A 21,098-nucleotide genomic window follows, 5' to 3' on the forward strand; every position below is an offset into this window, starting at 1 on the left:
CCCATTCAATTTTTCTTTTATCAATTTACATAGTGATAGCCTGTTGCCCCCCCTGGAAAATTTAGTGCCCCCTCCCCCCCTAAACTAATTTTTCCTAGAAACGCCACTGATTCCTATCAAGAGCTTATTGATACTTTTATTGTCGAGTGCAAGATTAGCAACATGCTTTCAAATATATAGAAATCCGTTTCAAGAGACAACTTTGAATTATTTACAATGTCAGACTGGGCCGTCTTGACATGTTGAATGATCTGCCTTAAAACTTAAATACGATGATATATGCCTCTCGCAGAAAAATACTCTCCGGATGTACTGAAGCTGAACTACGAGACTGATTTCAGAAAACCTTCTCTTCTCTAGGTTATAAAGAATATGTGCCGCCCCTTCTTAACGTCAATATAGCAACCAGAGCTATCAGACCGGGTAAGATATAAATCTTTCACATTCGAGCAATAATAGTTCAGCATTGTAAACACTTCTAGCATTATATTATACATATTAGTATCCGATTTAAAATGGTCATGTCTATGAATATGTTCAGTTAGGTGGTATTCCATAAGATGCCATGGCTTATATTTTCATAACAATTTTACTAGGGACCTAAGCTGTGAAAAGGTTCTTATTGAAGGCTATAAAGTTCTACCTTTCACTTTGTGACCTTGGCAGTTTGAAATATGTTTCATGGTCATGGTTCCGAACTTCATCTTTCAACTCATCTGCGTAGTTTTGGACATCATCGTAATAGTTCTACAACTTTTCGAAGCAAACTATAGTTCCCATCTTGTGTAGCTTTTGATTGCATGTGGAATATTGAGTACGAATTTTTCTATTGGTATTTTGTAGGCTGTGAGAGAGTGTTCCAGTGTCCACAAGACCTACAGTTCTTTATTTATCCCGACTGGAACAACTGTAGTAACTACAATACCTGTGTTCAGGGTATTATCACGTCTGAAAGCTGCTTAACTCTTGGTTTTCCGTGGTACAATCCCTCATCCTTCGCATGTGAGCAACAGATAAATCTTAATAACGTTTGTTTCTTCCGAGCTTAGATTATTTAATTTTCACTCTATGACCTAGGCTAGTGCTTTCATTGCAACTCGTCTCATTACACCCTAACACCACTCCCGAGTGTTCATCTTGTCTGTGATCAGAATCGAAATACTTTTTGAACTATTACTGCAGCCCAACAACAAAATACTGTACAAAACAACAAAAAATACTGAAACTACATCTCAATACTGAAATACCGAATATCATCAATTCCAAATAATTAGTTTAAGTACTGATGCAACTCAACACCGAAATACTTTTTTACTTTTCATTGAATTGAATTACTCTACTAGAAATGAAACGTTGCCAAACTTGTAAATAGTGTTTCAGCTTTAAAATACCAATGTCGTCATTACAAAATGCATTTGTCGATTTGTAAAAATGCAAAATGTATCAAATTATTCTCCAAAATCCAATGAAATGCCACACGAATGCAGACATTCGTGTGGCGTTTCATTGCATTTTGAAGAATCCTTTTACATTTTGCATTTTTGCAATTCGACAATTGTACTTTGCAGCATTGACAAATGCATTTTGTAATGACAACATTGGTAGTTTAAAGCTGCAACCCAATTGACAATTTTGGTAACGTTATACCTCCATAGAAATAGCGTAAATATTATATATTTCAATATTGAGATACTGTACAACACATCACTGAAATATTGTATGGCTCAACACTAAAATACTGTACAACACATCACTGAACTGAACTGAATGTGATAAATTTAGATAATTGCTGTGTGGAATACTGAACACCGGATAATGTTAATGATACTCATTTTTGAATTTTAGTCACAACTGTAAACTTCTTCAAAAAATTGGCATTAAAACTAGTCATTGAAATCCTGGTCATTAAAGTAGTAATTCCACCTGTTTCTATGAAGGAATGTAAAAAGCTAATAAAAATTATCCACAATGTTTTATTTTTGTTGTATTATGGAATGGTGAAGTATTATATTGTGATTGGGCTACTCCTGATGAGCAGGTAGTGGGCAATGTAAGGAATTTTGCATAACGGTTTACTCTTTTCCCATTTACATCTATTGAGATATCTTTAACCCACACAATCTGGAGCACATGGGCACGACTAGGCCATGTCCTCCCCTCCGCATTGCATCATCTCTCGATCCCATCGGAATTAGACCATTGATCACGTAGTATGGTCTTTGGAAGCATTTACCACGGAAATTATTTATTTTAAAGGGGTAATTTATAAAATAGAGTAATATAAAACATGCATTACTTTTAAAAATAATTATTTTTTCAATTTTTAAAATTAAACAAAAATGCTTTTTCATGATATATTTTAATGTTACCTTTTAAAGGCTACCCAATCAAAAGATTCACAGAATCTACAAAATATATGATTATTACTTAATCTATTATAAAGTTTTTCTACTCATTCTTTCAACCTGTCCATTGTTATTGTGTTAGTTTACTGTAACGTTGTCTCGAAATGAAACAAGACACTGTACAGTCCAAAATCACTTTTTCGTGTTACTATTACACCAACTTTTCAGATTATACAACAGTGATGTTATTACAACAGTAAAACATTCTCTCTGATAAATTAGAACAGGCCTGTCCAAATCGTCTCATCCATTTCCTAAATCTTGATCTTTTCTTTCCTGAAATATGAAAACAATAGATTGGTGAGCTTTCATAAAAACAGTGTTGTCGGTTTGGAATCGTAAACTCTGAGTGAATCTGTTGACAAAAATAGTTTGTCGCATGGAATACAATATGAACGTATATTACCATCGTTCTTGGACCTGACAAAGTTATCAGCGCCATTACTGCCGGTACAACAGATAACTCCGAGTAAAATATTAATGATGAACATGATACTAACCTTTTTTGTTAATCTGGTCAATACAGATCCCTTCTTCAATAATTTCTATCTCGTTTTCTAATTTATTATCTTCTACTGTACGTTTACATTGTGGTTGGATGACTTTTTTCTGCATTTTGGATCTCCGTCCGTAAATAATTTCAGTTATTTTACCGTCTGTAATTACTGCTATTGTTGGTTCTAGATGAAGCCATGGAACAACCAATGGAACTTCCTTCTTCGTCTTTGGGATATCTTTATTTATATGTTCCTCAAATGTCGAAATTCTCGCCTTTACAGAACCCTTTTCTACAAGGCAATCGTTACAGGCTCCGATAGATGTCTCAGTCTTTATATCAGTGGCTTTCAATTCTTTATCAGGAACACCACATGTAGTTGGTTGATGTTGGACCTGTGTTTGTTCTTCCTTCTGTTCTGACTCTAGTAAGGTTTTTCCGTCAACTTTCTCTGTTTTATGCTGATTGTTTGTCACTTCAAATGAGTTGGATTCGACTTTCTTGTCAGCTTGTTGGTTTGGATCAACTGATTCCATTTGTCGCTCTACGTGTTCTTCGGTATTGGCAACAGGCGAAGATTGATTCTTGGGCGATTGAATGTGTTTCATTGGTAACATCCTAAAAATCAAAACATAATGAAATCAGTATTTTGTAGATCATATTGAACTTACGACTAATCAGAAAGCTTAAGAAAAAGATCTGATTCACTATCACTAGATCTTACTAAACTTTTTAGTATCGTTTAGTTTCATAATGGTATTGGTGTAGCAAACTTGTGTTGGAAACACTGAGACATCAAAGTAGACTTAAATCCGAAAATCTTACCTTGACTTCAATTCATAAAATTCTCAGTAAAATTAGTAAATATTTAAGAGAATTTGATGAATGCGTCTTCTCTGGTATAAATTCCAAGATGTGATAGAACAATCATTATGACGTTATAATAGATAGTAGAAATAACGTCATTACAATTATAACGTTACGTCTTTCTTCTATTCTTTGTTGTATTCTTCTTATTCTTGAGATGTTCACAAAACATTATCTACGAATTCGATACAATTTTTGAAATTTTGAGCCGGTATTTCTTTGATGCTTGATTGAAATATTACATATCATGAAAGTCTACTGACATACGTACGTCATTTTGACCGTCGATACATATAGATTGGTACGGATAGCTCGGAAAAGACTACTGTAGATACATGTCATATCTTCGTGAAATATAGTTAATTTCATTCCTTATTTTCTTCCATGTATGCTACAGATGCCGAATGACGAATGTCTGAGCTTAAAGCTATTCGCAAAATTTAGGTTGTTTGTGTTTGCGAAAGATCTTTGTCAGTGATGTGAGGGTTTCTGTATCCGACTTTGGGAAATAACGACCCACGCCGCGACAAATGGATAAATTCTCATCAGGACAAAACACACAACATAAATCACATTTTGTATTAATCTAAATATGTTAATAAAAATAAATAATAACATGTATATACAAATAACTAAACGACATTGTATTTTAAATAAATAATTGGTAAGACAAGTTCGTTTTGGTATTAGAATAAAATATTTAAATTGTTTATTGATGGTTGTTTGGCCCTATTCATACATCACCTATTCTGATAGTGTGTTTGATGTAGGAGTATGTGCAGGATTAATCGGTATATTTTAAATATCTACATAAAAGTTTCAATCGAATGTTATGGTAAGCACATTTAAAAAATCGGAGTATTCTTTATATAAATGTGTATACCACATGGAGACAATGTCCAAAATGCCATCACGCAAAGAATTCTTATATTGAAATGAGTTGGAATCACAGGCATCTGTTTCTATCAATAGTCGTCTCTCTCTATAATAGTATATATATGAGATATATACTAATATAGAGATGGTTGACTATTGATAGAAACAGATACCTGTGATTGGAATGTATGATTTAACAAGGTGAAAAATAACACTGTGTGTCACCAGTATATGCTTATATAAATACTTTAATACTTGGAAGACAAAACATATCTTATAAACTTCCTCAAAACATATTATGGTATACATGTATTAGAATGGAATTGACAATCAAATTATAATATGACTTAAATCAATATTTCAAGATGATTGTGTTTTCATGACAGTCAAGAAACACCTGAAACAGACTACAGTTAATATTTCCTATTTTAACATAGTCATACTTGAGAAATGTTTGTCAATTTTACACCATTTCACACAATTGCAAATTCCAGGCCCAATTCATTATCAATACAGTTAAAAATTAACCAAATGGTCATACAGATATAAGTGGTTTTAAATCAAACTATTTTTCTATTCAGGGGTTTAGTCTTACTGGCAATAATTGTTTATATCATCATCAACTCTTTAGCACTAAAATTCACATAAAAAATTATCAAAATTTGCCTAGCTATCACAGAAGATTATAATTGTTCAAAGGGCTTTCAGAAATGAACAAAATGAGATATAATTATTGTGCTTTATCTATTTCCAACCACTTTGTTATCAGAATTAATTTTTTTCTGTCATTTCAATATCACATGGCTTAGTATGTCTTCAGGTCCATAGAAACGCTCAATCTAAATTTTAAAATAAACACATTTTTGCCGAAGAAATTGCACCTCAAAATGAACCTCATTTTTGACTGGAAATTTCCAAATTTAAAAGATTTATTTTTTCATTTGTAGTTATTTCTATAATAAAAGACAATCTAAGAACCATCCCTAGTATCCCTTGTCTTCATTAGCATAACAAGCAACACATATGGAGAGAATCTTCTTAAAATTCATCTTTTTCCACAAGAGCAGATAATCCTGTTGTGTCATCTTCACCATACTATTTGTTTATATTCCATTAAAACTAAACCTTTTACAGGTATGTTGAATAAATTAATTAAGTGGTGTTGTAGCCTTGAGAGAAATCTATCTTTAAAGATGACATTTTATTTTCTGACATGAATGGAACCAAATCAAATTTCAGACCAACAAATCATGATCTCACTTGTGGTTGTACTGCGCAATGAAAAACACAAACCTTTTGATTTATTTCATATTTGATTTTAGTGGTTGTCACAACTATATAAATGAACTTGAAACAGTTTGATCACAAATATTTCATTTAATTAAGGCCTCCTTGGGAAAAGTTCCTAGACTGAGTCAACACTAATGGTTTCCATACTGGCTACAGTTCGCCGGTGGTTTCTTACAGACTAGTTGACAACATTGAGTTTTATCTTAAAATACTTCACTTTCACATACTCGCATTTAGTAAGCTTGTTCTCTCTGTAGGAAACTCAATTTCCTCTCTGAAATAATATCAGTAAAAACATTTGTTACAATAATATTGAGGACAACTGATTTCTCTGATTTTGTTATTCATTCCTCAAGGGGAAGCTATTAAGGTGGTTGGTGAAATTTTCATGTGACTGCAGCAATCTAAATAAGGACATGGGCACCGTTTTACAAAATTTATTGCCATAAAAATCAGTAGAAATACCATATTAATGAAAAAATTGATTGTAAGGTTTTTTTGTGTAAAGAAAGATGCGACAATATAACCTCCATTATATGTTTTTGATGGATTGCAGGAGAACTAGATGACTACTTTTAATTCTGAAAAGTGACATGTTTTGAGCTCTGTCAGAAGGTTGATCAAATATTAAGATCACTGACATCATTCAAACCTCGCACCTAACATGGTCGACAAATACAGTATGATCCTGAGTCAGATTTAGTTCTAAACTATTTGAAACTTACTTTTCAAAACAAGGAAAGCAAGAACAAAGACCACAGCCTTTAAACTTTCTATCATCAAATCGACCTGATGATGGTAAGTCACTACATTCTTCTATAAACGTAAATAAATCACTCTTAGGAAATCCATTCTCCCAATAATGCTGTTAGAACAAAGGAAAAAAAAGAGAATCAGAGAGCTGACAATTAAAGATAGCATACACCAATTTATAACAAACATTGAAATATCATTTCAGATCTCATCTGAATATATAAACACAATATATTGTAAAAAATCTTTTCTTTTCATCTGCAGTTATATATTGTTCTATTTATGTTATATATTTATTACAATACAACTTATTGCTCTTAATTGGACTAATGAAGATGTAATCGTATACAATATGTATTAAGAAAATTCTAAAAGCCTGTCTATTTCCAAATTTGAAAAAAAACTCACCTTAAGTGTTTCATATGTATCCATAATAACAGCTATAAATAAACTGAGGACTATATAGATAAATAAACTAATAAATATATAGAGATAAACTCGACTAAAATACCACACTAGATTATTATTAGTCTCAGTAGCTGAGAAGGTAACAAACATATCATCACCATTAACCAGTGAAAATAAACATTCTGAAGTAGTACTCAGATGACGAAACTACAAAAAATAAAAAATGAAAAGATGAATTGAAAGATAGTGGACCACAGCCCAGCACAGCATGCAGATGGTAAATATTCAAGATTTTGGGGCAAGGGCAATTACTCTGCTTCTAACGGTCGAAAATAGCTCAAGTTCGAACTTGATCTTCGTTTTATGAATATGTATACACATACCGAATTTCATTTGATTCCATCAAAAAATCTAGTTTTTAGAGCGTTTATAAGCAAATGTTGACGAACAAACCAACAGGGCTGCCGACAATATACGTCTACATATATAGAGATGTGGGCATATAAAAAAGTGTTTAATTATTACATTATTTCAAAATGACAAAGTCTGCTAGGTGGATTGGTAAAAAAAAAGAGTAATAACTGTCAACTGGCTTTACCAACCAAAATCATTCCAAACTTAGAGAAAAGAAAAACAACCAACCTTTATATGGTAGGGCCCTAATATAACCCAACCACAAAACATAAAACCGAGATAAAGTATTAAAGCACACACCATAAACCTTAATACATTAGGGAATGCTGTTTTTAACGTAACTATTAAAATCTGAAAATAAATAACATGGAATTCAGTGTACATATAAAGAAAATAGTGCAAGGAAAGCATCATAAAGCATACTCCTTTTGGATATCCAACTGTTCTTCAATGTACACAGTCTGTAGCTCACAGGCTGTATGGCTCCAATGATTTAGTCAATTCCTTCTGAACTGTATCACTGGGTAGGGTAAATTAATTATTACTCCACAGAGCTAATAACATTCACAAGAAAAATATCAGGGTTGTTTATTTATTTTTTTGTCAGTCGGAAATTTTTCAATAACCTTTGAAATTTGATCTCAATTTCGCCGTAAGAGAGGGTCTACTATACCATGTTCTACACCACTGGTATTGTCGTGATGTTTGGCAAAAGAAAGGCAAACTGTGTCATTTAACTAACAGTTCTACTTTATTACTAATTATAATTACTCTGCCAGGCTATCAAAGAATGTTTAAAGTTTTGAAAAAATATTGGGTCACCTTGTCCTTTGAACCTGTTTTTCTCGGCAATTTGCTCAACATTTAAAATTATTATTTGAATTGAACCCATTTTACCCCTTGCCTTTCAAATACCTTTTTTGTTTTTCTCAAGATTGCCATAATTGATTTTGAAATGTAAGATCACCTAAATATTTTGCAGAATATTTCTGTCATATTTTCACTGAATGACACATCCTAAACAATTCCCAAATCATTAGATAAGATCGTTTTGAAAAGTAAACATTCAATTCCTGACAGCCATTTTGTGATAATAATATTTAACACAGTAGCTTAGCTCCTCAATATTATATTGAGTTCCATATAGAACTATACTTGATTGACAGTTGAATGTTTCCACTTCAATAGAGGTTTTTAAGGAGAGAAAAAATATATAAAATGAAAGTACAAGATATAGGTCAAACACATTTAACAGGTTATTGGATAGAAAACTTACATTTTTCTGAATTTAAGTTCGTTTTTTGCAGGAGATTAACTGTAAAAATTTAAAACTTTCTTGATTTTTGTCAGAAATTCAAAACATACTTCAAGAGGGTAATTGACAATGTTTTAATAGAATATAGGTCAGAATTATCTTGCTTAGATTAAGGGAGATAACTATGTTTCAGTTTCTAAATGTAAAAAATATAATAATACTATACTCACATTGTATTTGGCAAAAAATCCCAAATATCTCAGAACTCCACACCAAGCTAATAAACTACCTGAACCCAATAATATACTGCATAGGTCATAATTCTCAGATAAACTGGAAAATTTCTAAAATTTAAATTATAATCAACTTTTTACTCCTTGAGAAATGTGCCTAGATATGTGTTGTGTATTGAAGAGGAAAGGAATAGGTAACATCCATTTTATAAGAAGGTTATTAACCAACTGCAAGACAACTCAGAGTACTATAAAGTTACATTAAGATACTGCCTGGTTGATATATCATACTAAGATATTTCATAGTTATAATGTATAGATGGAACAATATATCAAATACAGCTATTACTACTGACAAATAATCCCATTGTGCACTGAATATCTTCATATTGTCAGTCTTATCCTGCAAACTGTGAAATGAAGTAGGACATGTTTTACAAAAACAAATTTCACAGTCATGTTCACCTAAAGGGTAATAATATCACTGATTTTTCTTAACAGACATATTCATGAGGAGTTGATTCCATTTTTATGAAAGTTCACACAACCACAACAATAATAGCTAGTAACTCAAGGGGATTATTCATGTTTAGGGATATAAATTCTTAGATTTGGTGATAAAAAATGAATGATTTGACAGAAGATTGTAATTATGATAGTTAAATATAATTAAAACGAACTCTCACCTTACTTTCTAACATTATTTTAAAACAAGAACCTGCCAACGTCAATATGTCATTGATAATAATCAAAACATACCACAGATTTAAAAACTCTAGTTGTTCTGATAAAGATAGTTGTTTACCAAAACGATTACTAAAAAATATTACTGTTGCCTGAAATGATTGAAAATGAAACATGCTGTAAAGCTAAAACCAAAAGAAAGTCTACAATGTTACTACTGTTAAGTATTTCATGAGAAGTCAATTTAAACCAGTTGATTATCAAATTTCATACTCACAGAACCATGATAGCTTTAAGTGAAGCTAACCAATTTAAAAATGCCAAAAAGCCCAACTATAAAGCTTTTACAAAGAAAGTCAGGCTTATGTGTCAACACATGTTCTTATCCCGAGCTTACTTTGCAACACATTTATCTAAAAGGCATCACTTTTACTTGAATGAGATACATCAACATTATAACATAAGGAAAGAACTTATCAACTAAAAATTGCCTGATCGTCACAAAATCGATACACAAAATTCATGCTTTACCGTAAACCAATCATTAAAAAGCAATCATATAAAAGCTGTCCAATACCTCATATTTTTGCGAAGTACAGCACTGAAAATCAGTCAAAAATTGTTTTTTCATCCAAAGAATCATCTGGCAGAAGGTGTGACAATAACATATGTTCTCTACTACGTTCTAACTCATATAGGTCAAATTAAAAATAGTACCAGTAAGATATACCTTTCGTAGTTTTTGAGCTCTGATGATAGATCTAATACACAGAAAAGTTGACAGTATTACTACACACATTACCACAGAATCATAGGCTATCAACCGGTCTCTTATATCTCTTTCTTCAGCTGAAAAAATACGTTTAAAACATAGTCCTTTAAATATTTGCCTGTTAGGGAGGTATATTTTCCAGCTGTTTTCAGAAGCAGTTATGACCCAAGATGTCAAGGCATGTATATCGTTATTATGTCAAATGCATTTCAGATTCTAAAATACCTTACAAGGAATCTGCAGAAATCTGGTAATTCAATTTAGATAAAAAAAGATAGTTGACCACAGCCATATATGCCCACCATGGCATGCGGATGGTAAATACATAGAGAGATGTGGGCGTATAAAAATAGTAGCACTTTCTACATGAAAGTAAGCAGACATTCGGATATAGTATAAAGGTCTTTACCAATTTTAATTTCAGGAGAACTGAAAAATCATATTCCATTTCTATAAAGTGGTACAAATATCTGAAATTGAACTCAGCTAGTAAAGCTGAATTTTTTTTCCACTATAACACTTTATTTATTTCATGCTTCATGCTACATGCATCGAGCAATAAAAACGACCAGCCTTTACCTTGATGTTTACCTGTTGAAGGGAGCTTACCTTCAACATCCTCTGAGAGTATTTTACCATTACACTCTATTTCAAATATTTGTGTGTTTAAATCTATCAGGGTCTGACCATTTCTTTGGTTATTATCAAATAGTACCTAAAAATATAGCAAACAGTCAAAAATATCTCAAAATCACATGAAATATTTGCCACAAGTGTGAAGTGTTAACAATTGACAAAACTGACATTTATCTACTTTGGAAATACTGTATAGCCCTGCTGTTAGATCATTAAAAACGATGGTTAGCTAGCCCATGGTTAACTGAGATAGATCAATGCCTAGAGGTTTGGTTAAGACGAGACCCTTCCATAGCAGATAATGTTTTTATGTAAAATTTGATACTTACATTAACTTGTGTTTTAAAACAGGCAGGTCCAGTATGTCTTGTTAATAAATCTAAATGATATGATCGAAACGCAATTTTCAACTCAATCTTTATTAATCTAAAACAGAAAATAAATTATATTTTAATAATATAATAATATAATCATCATATTTTGTGTCTAGTTATAAAATCATCATATTTTGTGTCTAGTTTTAAAGTCATTATATTTTTATCTAATTATAGAATCATTATAATTTGTGTCTATTTATAGAATTGTTATAGTTTGAGTCTTTTTATAGAATTGTTATAGTTTGAGTCTTTTTATAGAATCATTATATTTTGTGATTCGTAATAAAATCCTAATATTTTGTGTCTTGGTGTAAAATCATTATATTTTACAGAATCATTATAATTAGTGAATGTTTATAGAATCATTGTACTTTGTGTCTATTTAAAGAATCATTAATTTGTGTCTAGTTATAGAATCATTATATTTTGTGTCTAGTTATAGAATCATTATATTTTGTGTCTAGTTATCGAATCATTATATTTTGTGTCTAGTTATAGAATCATTATATTTTGTGTCTAGTTATCGAATCATTATATTTTTTGTCTATTTATAGAATCATTATAAATTGTGTCTGGTTACAAAAAATCATTATATTTGAGAAACATATTAGCATAAATTAAATAAATAAAGAAGGAATTCTACCTGGTAAATAAAATAGTGAGATTTTTCTCTCTTAAATATTCCAATATATCATAGGAAACTGTTTTATTTTTATATACTATAGGTTCTATAGGAAAACATACTGAAAATATACCATAACAATATTGAGTCAAAAAAATATTCTAGTAGGCCTACTATTCATATACATGTACTATAATTTTTTTTAAATTTTTTGTGACAGTGTGCCTGGATTTCCATCGCATATTTCCAAATATTAATATCAGTCTAAAAGCAATCGGTAATCATCAACAGAATCATATAGACTTTCTAAAACTCAGACTGTTAAAAATTACAAGCAAATGTATTCATAAAACAAAGATTACTCCCTCTTTTGACAGTAAAGAAATAAACTTGAAGAGTTTTTACAATGGTAACAGCTATTAATACACGTTAAATAAACATAATTCTTATCTTTTGAGCTGACAAATCCTTCCCCTTTAAAACAGAAAAATTGTAGCTAGAATACATCAACTTACCCGTATGAACATCAGGGTCAATAATGAAGGACTTATTTTCAAATATTGAAACTTCATTATAACTTGTTTTACACATTTGTATAGGTGGTGGAACTGATTCTGTACCATTTGTATCATTCCTCTCCCAGAAAAATGTTCCAATAGCAACTTGTGGTATCCTGTAATACTAAATGATATATTCTGTATCAAATGAAATTCTGTAATATTACTTCTTACTCTGCCATGGAGCCTTTTTCAAGGGAAATATGTAAGAGATGGGAACTGATACTGACTTATGATTTACATGAAAGCTCTGACCAAGTCATCAGAAGTTAGGCGATTGCTGATGAAACATGATATAGATGCATAATGTTTCTACTGAATGCATATAAGTAAAACCAATATATTCTATCTACACATTTACTGAGGATTTTTTAACCAGACAAGATTATTAGGTCAGTATCATTAATTATAGTCTGTGTGACATCAACTTGTGAATGGTGCATATAGAAGCGTCTTTAAAGTATATGGCTAGAAATGCCCCTTTAAACCCGTTTTCAAGGAACTAAATATCAAGGGCAGTGACAATTCTTATTCTAAACCAACTTTCAAGGACACATAGCTATCTATTTCTAGCAGAGGTGATAATATATTATCAGTGTCAGCTGGTTATATAACACCACCAGGTTTAATTATGATAATGATAATGACATATTCAATGCCTGATAAGATAATTTATTTAATCTATTGTAACAGCTCACGCATCAAAATTTGAACTTTTAGATCCCATCATAACACATTTTCTTCTGAGATATTTCAACGAGAAAGGTCAATTCACATGAATATAAAAGAATAAAAGTTGATTTGCCACCAACACATTGACCACTAATAAGATGCAAATTATTGAGACTCATTGCATAAGAACATAAAAATAGACAAAGATATACCTGCTGCATAATATGATCAATATGATCTATCAAATCTTGTTTAGTATAAACAGCATAGTTTCCAACAGCAGGAGGATATGGCATAGTTTCATAAGCTGCCTCCCAATTCTTTAGAAATATGTGTTTTAGTGCCAACTTGTTTCTTTCAAAATAATCTACAGTGCCTGATCTCTGGCCTGCAAATATTACTACCTGGAATAAGAATTTTTGTGGTGCCAAAAAAATACAAATAATACAAAAAACAATTAAATCGCTTAGATAATGAATATCAAGCAATTTTAAGAAAGAAATTTAAGGACGAAAAATTTAAAGGAATATTCTTGTTTTATCATGCAATAATAATACAAAATCATCACACTGTTACAATGAATATCCTAGAATGTGATAGACAAAGATTTATTTTGGGAATTATCAGAAAATTTGACTGGTTGAATAAGTATTGGATACAGATAAAATTCCTGAAATTATGGATTACAAGTGGAATTACCCCAATAAATAACAAGAAACAAAGCATCAAACTTTTCACATACCATATTCACCAGATTGTGACAATAATCAAGCAACAAGCAATAATCTTATTGTCTTACCTGAGCTGTTATTATTATTATCTTCACAATTTGCAAACAGAGTTTCCATGGAAACCGTCTTTTAGCTTTCCATTTGCTGCAAGGATCCATGAAGAAATACTTTAATTTACGTCGAAATTTGTCCTCCAGATTTGGAGTATAGTATGAAGATTGTCGTCTGATTGGTTTGATGGGTTTCTCTCGTTCTGGTATTTCATGGTTATCATCTGAAATATGGTTGATGCTGTGTTCAACAACAGTTTCAATATTAGCCATATCATTAAGTTCTATAATAGATAAAACATTGATTTCAATATTTATTTGGTTACATAACAGGGTGTTGTTGATGACTTTAATGGTGAACCAAACTGTCCTTAAGGTCATTCTTCAACCTCTAAGCTTTTTGCTACAAGTTCAAAAACTAACACAGAAGAGTAGGACATTAAATTCCATTCATTTCATATCATTTCCAAAACTATTATTATGCCCACTGTCCAATCCCAGCAAGACAGGACCTGCTTAACTTGAACACTTACTTGGATTTAATGGTGAAGATTGAAACTCCACAAATACGAAACTTTCAAAATTCATCTGGACCACAAATAGTCCAATATCACAAAAATAGTGATAGTCCACTCACAAAGTGCTTACAACTATAAACATTATTCACAAATCAAATAAACAGCAATGCCAAGCATGACTTTATCACAAGTATCACAGGAATAGCTTATATAGATAAAAATTGATAGTTTTATTCTGTATTCTTGGAACCAAGCTTGTTATACACTGTATACAGTAAGATTTTTTAAAACAAAACACAATAAGAACAATCACAAGACAAATAATATAGACAGCTTTCAATCACTTCATGGGACAAAAGTTTTGTGTCTAACAATAAAGTATATGGCATGAGCTTGCATAAATTCTGTATCATTTTGTCCTAATTTACATTATCAAGGTCATTATCCATCATAAATTATATATCATTAACTTTGACCTTGAACATGATTTTGTATTTTTTTGATGACATTCAAAGATAAATTTACATCAAGACATCAGTTGTTAATCATCATGTTCTCTGGGATTGAAATCAGTTTCATAAGTGCTATTGAATAACTCCCCACAAAACAGTGAGTCACTGATTATTCACATTCAGAAGAGTTTCAGAAGTGGTAGAATGCCCTGCTTAGTCAGAGCCGTAATTCAACAAAAAAAAAAGGAAAGAAAAAACAGACACTAACAAATTTCTCCTCTCCAAAACAGGAAATAAAAATCACTTTCTAACTCTAAAATTTTAAAACATTTCCTTATCTATGTATCATGACCAAACTCAAAGTTAAATTTTCCCTGTCTGAGGCAAATACAACTTCTGAACAGTTTTTAAATGCTGGTATCAATCAATATCGATATTGTGGATTAAAAAAAAATACCAAGGTCTCATGGTGCAATCTATTAATTGTATATGCTTAATGAAAGCCAAAAAACCAAGGTATATTATATCAGTTTACTCAAAACACATGATAAAATCTACTGGTGGAAACAAGTATCACCCCTGTTCAATTCTCCAAGATGTCACAAAACTTTGAGAAAATGAAAATAAAGGGTTAAGAAAAAGGAAGAAATTCTTGTCGGAACAATGGCAAATCAGATAAAAAATATCAAAACTTACTTTCGTTTACAGAGTCAAGTTAAAATCAACTTATGACAGCTTAATTATATAAACAAACAGTAGGCCTATATCTATTGTTAAAAATTAACCCAGAGACAAAATAATCACATGATTACCTATGTACATGATAGATAAGTCATATGATATCACACCTTGTCTTTATTATGGTATAGGTAGGTCACTATTTGATAGTAACTGTTATAAGTATTGCTACTTGATCTTAACACTAAATGTTTGGAACACATATGCATGCATGCATTGAGAAAGCTTTTGTTACCTGCAAACACAAACATTTGTTACTATAATTAACAAATAAGTTTGATTTTTAACATTTTCCTATGAATGTCCAAATCTTACATAATTTACCTGCACACAGAACTACCGCATTGAGGAAAGGTGCACAAATGACTTCTGGCTAGATGTTGGCTAGCTAGAGTGTGCGCTTGGTTCAACTTAATATGGATGACAAGAGCTTTGAGACAATTAACTGATAGAAACTGAGAGTAATATTGCCAATAAAAAGGCTGTTGATCCAGCTCTATTTTTTAGTGATGATTGGCTAGAGTTGCAACGTAGCTCAAATGTGTGAAAATGACAAGCTTCTGTTGGACATCAAGTATCTGGTGGTCAATTTATGGTACCGGTACTAAATTATAAAAGTCATATGAAACACAAATATTGAAAAAAAGTTGTGTGTCCTTACTACAAAATAATATATTGTAGCGATGATACTACGTGTTACATGTTGGCAATAGGCCTACCAAGCACAGAGTCATTAATTTTTCCTAAAAGGTAGATTATCAGATCATAAATATCTTATAAATACACACCTAACAGTAACACACCATCACAATTTTTGGAAGCTTTCATCATATCAGAAAACGTAATGTTTCAAAAACTATTAGCCTACCTTCTTCACGTAAACTGTTGTGACTATTTATAAAACTCCCTGAATTACCATGTTCAGCATTTATACCGCTTCCGGCCCTTGGTTTTCTTTTATGAGTTTTAAGTAGGCTGTCACTTGGAACCGTCAAAGAATTGACTTTGATGTCAACATCGGTGTCGTCGCTGTCACTAAAATCTATCGTCTCTTCTATTTCACGGAATGAACCACCACGGGGCCGTGATAAGGTTTGAAAGTTTGCTGGATTCATCGCCCTAGAATGTCATTCAATGAAAAGGGAAATATAACGAAAATCTATTTTAAATTTCTAGCCTATCAATAACTTCCTTTATTGGAGCAAAAACAAAGTATGGAAATAAAAACAAATGCACGTGATTTCCGGTTTACGACTATCACAAAGCAATCTATATCCTATATTAACGACAACCATAGAGTTATATATCCTATGACGACAACACACTACTGTATATTAGACTCAGACCACTAAAACATTATTCTGTTTGTCCATAGTCAAATACATGCAAGCCTATAATTACAGTGGTGTAACCCATTTTCGTGCATATAAGGATTCAACACCGAATTTCGTCAAAGTTAAAAAAAAATTAAAAAAAAATAAATCTTGCGTTTGGAGGAACATTCAAGCTTTTAATTTTTTCAACAAAATCGGCGATATCCTTAAGATATGACGGATGCTTACACGCTAATGGAAGTAAAAAATGGTCAATGTATTCAGAAACTCGGTAGGATTCGCTCGCGCAATCTGAGATAATAGGCCTGCCTTTAGGAATCCTATTGCCTAAAGACCATTCAGTTTCCGGGTTTTTGTGAATCTTCGGTAAAATATAAATGTGACGTTGACGGACTTCGGGTTTCGCTGAAAGACAGTCATATTGGGAATCAGAAATAAATTGTTTGTTTACTAAAGTTTTTAAAATATTGTTTATCTTTTGCGCAGTTTCCATGAAAATAGGTTGATCAAGTACACGGTAATGATTCGCATTGTTCAATTGTTTCTCTAATTCAAAAATGTAGTCTTCGCGATTCTGAATGACACAGCAACTGCCTTTGTCACTCTTTCGTATTATAATGGTCTGATCGTTTTTTAGGCTATTCAAAGCCTCAAACTTGGTGAGGTTGTGTTTTTCATTCACCAAAGATAAATGAGATATTTCTTCATGTAATTTATCGCAAGTAGCCAAAATATCTGAGTCAATCGCGCTGTCTGGTGGAGTCCAACCAGACTTTTCAATGAACGGTATTCGCTTGCCTCTGCCGAGTCTATTCCGAAAAAAGAAATTTAACTTAAAAGTTCTATTGACGTGTTCAACCGACGATAAAATTGGTTCATGGGAAAGAGTTTTAGATGTCGGAATAAATGTTAGACCTCTATCTAAAACTCTTTCTTCAAGGGGAGAAAGTTTTCGCGAACTGGACTAAATGAGGTTCAGCTAATTGTAGCTCCTTTGAGTAAGGAATCTGTGTGGCGTAAAGGGTAGCAGACGGAAATTTCGACTTTGCAAATTTGAGGAGTTCCAGCATTCTTCTGTGTATGGATTCTCCTGATTCCTGTTTATTTTTATTTAGGCCAACATGAAATAACACCTTTTTCGGAATGGTTGTTGGAGAGACCTTGGAGAGTAATGTATTGATATGCTGAATTCGGGCACCAGGGTAAGATTCGGCTTGGGTATCTGGATGTAGGAACGGGATGTTGCTGATGTTGGAAGATCCAATGATAACTGATGGTTTGGTGAGTGTGGGAATAGACCATTTGGATTTATCCTTCTCATTATTATGACGTCGTGTACTTAAAAAGCACAAAAAATACTTAAAGGGTAAAAAGTACCTAAAACGGTAAATTTTTATTTGAGAAGACAAAAAAGTAGAAAAAAAAATATATAACAACTTACAACAAATATCTTACAAAAATTGACAAAAAATGGGGGGCTCCTCGAAATATACGATCCGGATTTCGCTATTGTGTTCCATAAACATTCTCTGCTGACACGGAATTCGCTAGTTGATCACGTGACTTCATTTGTTGGACTACATTCTAGCAGACGACACTTGAAATTCCGATTACCGATTGGGATTTTGAATAGGTCGAAGTAAACATTTTAATACAGTTTACCTTGCTTGAAACTACTGGTTTCATTCTACTAGCTGACATTGTAGAGATAACCCATGTTTATCAAAACAAGCAAATGTGGAGGTCACGCAAGGTTGCACATGTAAATTATTAATCATTTCCGGAAATGCACGAAAAATAGGTTAGCACGAAATTAGGTTACTTGACTGTAATATCTTTATGGGATATAAAAGATTCTAAAGACTGGTCGCTGAGAATGATGAATGAGGTGAAAAATTCCAGATACGAAGTAAATCGCCTTTTTACTATGGTCCGAACATCTGTCTATATTACAGCCTCTGATAGTTATTCTGACAGTTGTGATCTGAAGTAGTTTCAGAAAAACATGGCCCTGTTTTATAAGTTTTTTCATGCATCTCCTGGTTTTGTTTTACAATGAGCGTATCAAAATATATTATCCGCATGTATATCAAAAAATATCAATCGCATGCATTATCACAATATCAAGTGGAGGCCAATCAAAATTTATCATGCGCCCGCTTATCAAAATATATCCTGCACATGTGCATCAAAATATAGAATATTACGGAAATTTTCTTTTTCAAATTTTTTTCATTATCAGGAGATGAAGGAAATGACTATCGTATCATTACTGCATACATCAAATGTGGCTCTTTGTTAGTGCATAGATAATAGTTACCCCCCTTTGACTATGGTCTATTCTGAAAATGTTGACCACGAGTTCTATTTCCATTCAGATCTTTCTGTTGCATTCTCGCACCGAGAACGTTGTTACCCTTTGATCAGTGAGATGGTCTGAATTAAAGTACAATTTCGTATGGATATTTTTGGTCTCCATTATAAACTAGCAAATGATTGTGATTTTTGACCAAAACGTATCATATGGTCCTTTCGTCATAACATGGTCGAATTGTGGGATAACTAAACTCAATTAATTATATATCTGGTAGATATCTAGCTCAATTACATTGGAGACTCAAAAATATATCAGGAAAAAGAATAGAAATTGTTGTCTAATTTTAATCAGATTGTGAGGAACAATATTCTAGCTATAGATGACAGGTGCTTCAATCTGATCAACCGACTACTGAAAAATGTCTGTTATTTCCGCCAGTTTCTCTCGTTCCCTACCGGTTGATTTCATTTGCCAATCAATTTGTGGATAGGATCGGGAGATGGAATTGGACAGTGGTTCACTTCATCCAAGTATTGCTCGTATTTATAAAACAAACCTTTAAAATAGATATGTCATAGTGGCGATATCATCATCTATCCGTTATCTAGAGGTCCACATGTTGCAGTGAAACTCGGTAGAAATTTCTAATAGTTTTGGACGTGTTGAGGAGACGATCAAATCAAATACTTTCATATTCTACTTGTACTCATTCTATTCTGTTCAGCTAAGAATTTTACAAATAATGAGACAATTTAGTTATCTGTCGAAATCCCCTTGACCCACCAATTTCCCCACACAGCTTTCTCGCATCTTCGAATTAAATCAGTGTTTTCCGATATTCGGTAGAAGCCTGCATCCTCACCATCTAATTTCGCAGGATGATTATATCTGCATTTTTCTTGATAGAAATTTCAGCCCAATTTAGTACAGAGTGGAATAATTTCCTCTGTACTGTTTTCAATTACTTAGTTCTATCATGGATGAATTATTGCCTTGTCATGATAAATCTATCAAACTTTTGACCTATTAACCCTATCTACTTGACACTTGTCCTTTATTGATGTTTTAATCACTTATTTACCGAAATAACCAAAATAATTGACCAAATTTTTTTGAATTTCGATATAAGGGGCGGATAGTTTTGTGCCCGAGTATCCCGATATAATTCAGTTTAATAGGTAGTCTTCTTCGTCTTCGTCGTAAAGAGGAAACACTTTATGGCTTATCAGCCCGGCGTTAATAATCCATTCAACCTCTTAATTGTGGAAAAGCCTACACTATAAGGTAGACATCCAATACACTGGGTTAGGTCAAGTCTGGTGATGGTGTTATGAATGTCGACTATTATTTACCGGAACTATGTCATTATTCTGGTAATTTAAATATCAGAGACTGGATGTTCAGGACTAATAATAATTGTAAACAAAGACAATGCAAGATTCGTAAGATCTGGATTCAAACTGACAATAAAATGTATAATTTGTGAACTAACAACCAATAGCATTAAATGCATAAGTAAGTGACAGGTTTATCTCCAAAAGACTCCATCGACTATATTTAGATCGCAATTTTATTATAACTTGACAAATCACCACTAAATACCGAAAGACACATCGAAATTATCATTTCATTACCTCATAC

General features: G+C 32.2%; 2 protein-coding genes across 2 annotated transcripts; both read right to left on the reverse strand.

The window, feature by feature from the left end:
- Window positions 1-2,574: 2,574 nt before the first annotated feature.
- LOTGIDRAFT_161225 (hypothetical protein) lies at window positions 2,575-4,044 on the reverse strand (the record flags this gene model as incomplete). The annotated part of the gene is made up of 3 exons (XM_009056558.1): window positions 2,575-2,681; window positions 2,906-3,519; window positions 4,040-4,044. 3 exons carry the CDS (start codon window positions 4,042-4,044, stop codon window positions 2,575-2,577), a joined length of 726 nt encoding a protein of 241 aa, XP_009054806.1.
- Window positions 4,045-6,655: 2,611 nt separating this feature from the next.
- Window positions 6,656-14,371, reverse strand: LOTGIDRAFT_118439 (hypothetical protein; the record flags this gene model as incomplete). The annotated part of the gene is made up of 12 exons (XM_009056559.1): window positions 6,656-6,799; window positions 7,096-7,302; window positions 7,738-7,860; window positions 8,995-9,108; window positions 9,684-9,826; window positions 10,399-10,518; window positions 11,063-11,168; window positions 11,419-11,515; window positions 12,110-12,209; window positions 12,604-12,769; window positions 13,530-13,721; window positions 14,117-14,371. The coding sequence occupies 12 exons, from the start codon at window positions 14,369-14,371 to the stop codon at window positions 6,656-6,658; spliced, it is 1,767 nt and encodes a 588-aa protein (XP_009054807.1).
- Between the last annotated feature and the right edge of the window lie 6,727 nt (window positions 14,372-21,098).

Source organism: Lottia gigantea (genome assembly GCF_000327385.1).
Source record: "Lottia gigantea unplaced genomic scaffold LOTGIsca_28, whole genome shotgun sequence".
NCBI lineage: Eukaryota > Metazoa > Mollusca > Gastropoda > Lottiidae > Lottia > Lottia gigantea.